The sequence below is a fragment of the Condylura cristata genome, unplaced genomic scaffold, assembly GCF_000260355.1.
Source record: "Condylura cristata isolate star-nosed mole 26May11 unplaced genomic scaffold, ConCri1.0 scaffold00014, whole genome shotgun sequence".
Lineage (NCBI taxonomy): Eukaryota > Metazoa > Chordata > Mammalia > Eulipotyphla > Talpidae > Condylura > Condylura cristata.
Window position 1 is genome coordinate 9767795 of NW_004567115.1, and position 7042 is coordinate 9774836.

A 7042-nucleotide genomic window follows, 5' to 3' on the forward strand; every position below is an offset into this window, starting at 1 on the left:
CCCCCCCCGTTTTTGATCCCATTCCCCACTCCACCCCCACAGAATGTCTCTGGTCTATGGTTGTTCATTATTTTTGTTAAAAAATAACACTTTTAAAGTGATTTATTCACTTACTAAATTCTTTGTATCCATTTGAAATTTTTTTAAAATGGCTTTTTGACATGGCTCCTTTTAAATTAGGAGAAAAATGAGGCTTAGTAGGAGTAAAAGAATGGATACATTAAAATTTGGTAAGAAGGTGAATAAATAAAAGTATCAGTATATATGTTTATATAGCTTTGTGAACATAGGTCAAGTTTTATAGCTAGTCTCATGTAGACTGGAAACAAGGGAACAATGAATGTGCTATAGGTATATGCCCATATGCTTGAAAAGATCATTGCAAGGGAAAATGTAACTTGAAAGTTAAAAACCTAAGGCATGAAATTATAGGAATGTTTGCCTTGTATCCTTACGAGCCCGGTTTCAGAGAATTGTTATGATTCTACTTGCTTTGAGAGGTAGCATTTAACTTTAATAGTGTGGTTTTCATCATTAATAAATATTTTAATAGTTGTGCCAGTAACACTTGAGAACCTTCTCTAGAACTCCTCTCAGTTATTATGACTCTAAGCATGGCTGATGTGGAATCATTTGCTTCAAAAAACCAAGCCTCCCTGCAGATTAATTCTGTAATTTGGTCAAAATTACCCTGTCTTGGCAAACATGTTTTGGTTTTTTATTATTACTCAATATCATATTAAGCATCTAGAATTACAGAGTGGTATACTGAGTACCATAAGGTCTTTCTTTTTCATAAATGTTGTGAAAATTCTTACCAGCCAAGGATCTTTCTCTCTGAGGTTCATTTTTTTATAAAACAGATTTCTTATTTAGTGTGAAAATTTCACATTGGGGTTCACCAGGGAATAACTTGATGTTGTACCCCTACCATGATGTAAAACCTCATTTGTGTGAAACAAATATGCTGTTGTAGATTTGTTTGTATTTTATTCCTTCCCTGTATCTTAGTGGTTTGTAAGAGGGTCCAGACAAATGCCCGAAGATTGTGAATTAAATAACCTGGGTCATGGGTATAGGCTAAAGGAAGAACAACTAAAATCTAAACAAGAAAGAGATGGAGTGTAGGGGAGCATATTTTATGTAAAGGGAATGAATGTATCAACAGTGACCTAGCAGAGTAATCTAGAAAAAAAGTGGTGAGATTCTAGAGAAGCTGCCACAGGAACTTACCTTAGTTTGACTAGAGTCTTGGTATGAACGAAACAAGCTTACTTCTTCAGTGGCCAAGAACTTTCAGACAGTGAATTCTAACTTAGGTTCGCTGGAAGACAGTAGACTTAGAAGAAAAATCAAGTTGAGAAAGAACCTGACAGAGATGAGCCTGAATTGGTTTATCTGGTACACTGAATTGGGCCAAACTCTATAATATATAAAACATTTGAAATTTGTATTTTTTGGACCCCCACCTTTTATTAAGTGGCTATATTTCATCCTAAAAGATAGATCTAAGAATGGTCCTACTAATGAGAAACCTTCCTAAGAGAGTTAAGGATAGGATTGTGTCCCATGGAAAGAAATCCCTAAGTTTTCAGAGGGGATCCAGGAGTAAGAGTGCCTTTATCTGGCTGTGTGGACTTACTCATGACTGTAACAGAGTTAAAGAGGTAATAACAAGATGTCACAAATATGGCCAGTTTGATCTGTTAATAAAGCACCCTGCTAGTGAGATTAATACTAGAGTTCAAGTATTCTTGTGGTAGCTTTTACAAATTGATGCCATGTGAAGTCACAGTTTGAATTATGATACACTATCACTACGGTTGGAGAAAAGCTTCATGTATATGAAAGCACTAATGTTGTTGCCTTTGTGTCTGAGGTTTGTATAGAGGTTCTCATTTCATCAGAACCTATCACTAGATAAAGCTACTTCCTTTTTATTCTTGTTTTTCTATTACAGAAATTGATGACTTGGATGCCATTGTACCTGCAGTAAAGAAATTAAAAATACTTTCATACTGAAAACAAATCAAATCATTTTTACTGTGTAAATTGCATTCGTAACAATTTAAGTATTTTTTAGGATTGATTTTATTTTGAGACAAGGGTTATAAAGTACTTTTACTTTTAGAATTCATCCCCTCTTTAGTATTGGGTACTCCATGTAATTTTTAATTAACGTTGAGTTTCTTATGTACAGTTGCTAAATTAAAGTTGTTGCTAACTTTAGATTCTTTTAATCATTTCTTCAGTAATTATTGAGTTCTTAAATTTTAAGATTGTTTTAAAGTATAGTGTGCAAGTAAAAGAAATTTAGGGAGGAATATTAAGAGTAGTAGAAAGGTTGCATTTAAGTTCAGGGTTTTTAGGCCTTTTTGGTTCTGGAAATAAAGGAATGCCAGTGGCTCTCTTAAGTCCAGCCAGTAGGAAACTATTGCTCTCCTGGCAAGGATTAATTGGCACATTCTATTAAGGCATCCTTCATGGCACTTGGCTTTTTAAAGCAGTAAGAAAAAAAGGAAGAAGGAAAAAATGTTTTACTCTGTTAGGTTACAGCATGAATCACAGGATAAAAGAGATGAGTAGATAGAAGTCTCTGTCATAGAAAAGTGTCTTTTTTGCATCTTTATGTAATGTACTTTTTAGAAGGACTTGAGATCTTAAATAAAACTCTTACAAAGAATTCCCAAATATAAGTGTCCTCAATGACTGACTTGTATTATAAATAATGAATCTCATTCTCTTACTCTGCTGAGATCTCATTGGGCAACTGGTTTATTCTTGCTGTCTTTATTAAGATGCTTTTCTTGCTGTCTTGTAATTTTGTAATCTCAATATTCTGATTTCCTAAAGGGTCCAGTGTTCTGCTTTAGAACTATGAGGTATAAGCCACTTGAGGTTACTGTCAAGCTAGTCCAACACCCATCCCACTTTTATAAGTAGCCTTCTTCTGAATACTTTTTGGTGGTTCTTATCCATTGTCATATAGACTTACTGTAAAAATAAAAACAAAAACTTTTGGGAAGCAGCATGGTGGAACGGAGAATATAAGTGCTGAGAAGTAAGTATCCAAATTCTTGGTGTTGTGACCTTAGGGATTACACAAAGCACAATATTTTCTTAGCCTGCAATCACATTTTAAATAGTAGCCCACAGTTTGGTTGGGTAGAAAAAGTATTTGGATATTCAATAATGTTAATATTCTGAGTTAATTAAAATACTCCAAGAAATTGTGTTAAGAAAAATTTGGAAAGCTAACAATGTATGAAAAAAATGTTAACTTAAAAATTATTTTAATCTAAATGGTGTCAGCTAGTTTAATGGTTAATTCTTAGTATAAAATATATTTTTCGGCCCTCCCTGGTGGCGCAGCGGGGAGAGCACAGCACTGAGAAGCTTGGGCCACCTCCACATGGGTTCAATCCCCGCCTGCCTCGGAGGTGACCACATGGTGTGGCAGACCTCTCCTGACCCGCCCGCTGCTCCCCTCAGCAGTGTACTTTGTTGATCTGCCTGTTCTGCTCCCAGCTCTGTCTCTGGTGAATCCTCTCACCCTCCGCATCTCTGGCCTGTACCCCAGTTCTGTACGAATAAATAAATAAATCTAAAAAAAAAATTTTTTAAATATATTTTTCAGACTCTTCCTCAGAGAGCTAAGAATTTTTTGGAGGATACTGAGAGGGAGACACAGTGTCTGTCAGCAGTAGAATTTTAGGTCCTTTCTGTCAGATCCACTTTTACCCATTTTTACTTATTTAAAATACAATTATTGTTTAGCTGTTGATTAGTTTTAGTGAAATATAAATGACATGAAACTACATATTTAAAGTATGTAATTTGATAAGTTCTTATATACTTGAGAAACAGTCAGTGCAATCAATCTAATACACCCACCCATTACTCCAGGTATTGTTTTTCTTTGCCCTTGGTAATCTTACCCTCCCACCCCTGGGTAACAGCTGATTTGCTTTTCATAACTACAGGCTCATTCAATATTTTGTAATATATGTGAATGTGTGAGTGTATATAATTTTTTTGTCTTGATATCTTACATGCGCCATAATTATTTTGAGATACTTGGATATTGTTATTATGTTATGAATAGTTATTGGATATGAAGTTACTGTGTTAATTCATTCCTTTTTATTGCTGTGTGGAATTCCTTTCTATGAATATACCATAATTGTTTATCCATTCACCTGTTGATGGAATTTGGGTTATTTCCAGTTTTTGACTAATAAAAAAGCTATGAACTGCTATAGTCATGTCAGGTCTTTGTATGAACATATACTAATTTACAGTGTCTTGAAAAGTGAGTATTTTGTCTGGTTTTTGTTATTGCTTTGTTTTTGGTACTGAAAGGTATGAGGGTAAATTCAGTTTCTTTTCAGGTTGGCTAAAGTATAAGTTTAGTTGTATTTTAAGTCTGGAAATATGCAGGGTTTCTGAGGTTACCTTTTTATTTCCTGATTTTATTGCATTATAGTCAAAAAACATCATGGCCTTTTGCTACTGAGTCTTTGTAATTGGTTTAGTCTTTTTTTTTTTTTTTTGGTGACTGCATACATGCTTTTAAAAAAATATAACCTTCACTTGTTATGCATATATTGTTTAATATATATTTAAATCTAAATATGTTTAAATCTAGATATTTATATATATGTTTAAATCTACTCACTTCTATCATTCTTTTGTTGCCTGACTTGTTAATTGATATTAGATACTAAAATTTCCCTGGATTTGTCAAATCTTGGTTAATGTATATTTTGAGCTTATGTGCTTTTTTAAAAGAAATTTGCTGTGAGAACAAGGGCAGAGTTCCTAAAGGTAGAACTCAGTGTTGGATGCTCCCTTAATGGTCAGCCCTCCTGAAGTGTTTTCTTTCACGCTACCACTATCCTTTATATCTACTTGTTCCTTCACCTTGCCCTTAACCTCAGAGCCCTCACAGTGTTTTATTGATGTCTGCTGGATTTTTGAAATGTTTATGTTAAATCATATACCATTAAATTTCTAGTATAGTTTTTGTTCTTACTACTTGCTTTGCTATACATAATTCTCTTAAACTTCCTCCATTTTTTTGAAAAGAACTGCATTTCATCCTTTCTTATGGCTACATAGTACTTCGTAGTGTGCACATACTATCATGGACATTTAGGTTGCTTATATGTTACTATAAATAATGCAACTGTGAACACTGTGGAATGTAAAGATTTTTGTGTTGGTTTCAGATTCTTTGGATATATGCCCAAGAGTGGGATTGCTGGGTCATATAGTATTTCCATTTTTAGTTTAAGGTAAATTCAGATTGCTTTAAATACGCCACCAACTCTTGCATCCTCTCCAAAACTTGTTGGTCTTAATAAAATGTGCCATTCTCACTGAGTGAGATGGTATCTCCTTGTGATTTTTTTTTTTTTTTAAGATTTATTTTTTTCACACAGAACTTGGGTACAGGCCAGAGATGCGGAGGGTGAGAGGCTTCACCAGAGACAGAGTGGGGAGCAGAACAGGCAGATCGACGAAGTACACTGCTGAGGGGAGCAGCGGGGGGGTCAGGAGAAGTCTGCCACACCATGTGGTCACCTCCGGGGAAGGCAGAAATCGAACTCATGCAAAGTGGCTTTAACTTCTCAGTGCTGTGCTTTAACCTGATGCGCCACTAGGGAGGGCCCCTCCTTTTGATTTTAATCTGCATCTTTGAGCCTATTTTATTAGTATATATAAATTTATAATTGGATATCTTTATTTTCTCTATTACTAATCAAGTTTTTACCTTGAATGTCATTGTCTTAGTTGTTGCTAGACATTTCCTTTTTTTTCCATTTGTCACATCTTTTATATTGTAAAAAAAATAACATGCTAAAATGGTTTATACTATGAATGTTTTGAGTATGATTATAAAGTGTACACTTATAACTGAACTCCTCCACCTATCATGTCCCTTCTCCCAAGCTCAGCCTCATTTTTGTTAACCAGTTTTAAAAAGTGTTGCCACTTTGCCTAGACCGACATAGTTTTGTTTCTTTGAACTTTATGAAAATGGAGTCATACAAATTCTTATTTCCTCTGTTTAATATATTCGTACTGTCCAAGTCATTTTTTCATTTCAGCCTAATATTCCACAATTCATCTGTTCTATTGAGATCGGGTTGTTTCCAGTTCTTGGCTACTGTGAACTGCTGTTATGAGTATTCTTGTGCGCAAGAATTCTAGAACATATAGAGTTCAAATGGATGGGTTTCAGGGGAAGACATTTCTGTTTAGTTTTCTACTTTAGAAGAAAATGCTTATTTTATAATGTGGTTGTATCTTTTTATATTCACACCAGATGTGAGAGCATCCTGACCAGTTCTTGGTAAGACCTTAAATGTAGTATTTGATTACTAATAAGTATCGATTACTAATAAGTATCTTTTGATTTGTAAGTTACAGATGCTGTATATAAGCATTTGATAGTTACAAATGTTGCTATTTTCTTCTGTGTCTTTTCCTAGAGGGTTTTTTTTTTTTAAGATTTATTTATTCATATGGAACTGGGGTACAGGCCAGAGATGCAGGCGGGAATCGAACTCATGCGAAAGTGGCTTTAGCTTCTCAGTGCTGTGCTTTTTAACCTGCTGCGCCACCAGGGAGGGCCTGAGGGTTTTTTTTTTTTTAAATGAACAAGTACTGAAGTAAGAAAGCAGCCCTTTGGGCAGTAGAACTCTTGTGGCTATACCTTCATGGAATTTGATATTGTGGATTTTAATATTAGTGACATTCTTATCGTTTTTATAGTACTTTGTCAATAAGGATCATTTTAGATCAAGAATTGCTAACTATTGAAAGGTGAGTTAACCAACAGTGGGTAAAAGGAGAAATAAGTGAAAAACTTGAGACCAGATTATGTCTAAAAGGCAAATTATTTCTTGTAACAGACAAGCAGCAGCAGTGAAGATACAGGAACCTGAGGGGCAGGGGAGTAAGCGAGAGAAGAGGGTGTGATTTTAACAACAGTACTAGGAATATTATAGAGGACAAGATTATTTATTTGGTTTTA

At 34.7% G+C, this 7042-nt stretch overlaps 1 protein-coding gene across 4 annotated transcripts in view; it reads left to right on the forward strand.

Moving 5' to 3' along the window:
- The window catches only part of CEP70 (centrosomal protein 70kDa), a 62840-nt gene extending 59926 nt beyond the window's left edge, over window positions 1-2914 (forward strand). For 3 of the 4 annotated variants that reach the window (XM_012724958.1, XM_012724959.1, XM_004682163.2), the window contains exon 18: window positions 1961-2914. In XM_012724958.1, coding sequence (XP_012580412.1) covers window positions 1961-2022 — 62 coding nt within the window. In that variant the 3' untranslated portion in view covers window positions 2023-2914. The remainder of the gene's footprint in view (window positions 1-1960) is intronic. The other variant, XM_012724961.1, reaches the window with a different exon arrangement.
- The last annotated feature ends 4128 nt before the right edge of the window (window positions 2915-7042 follow it).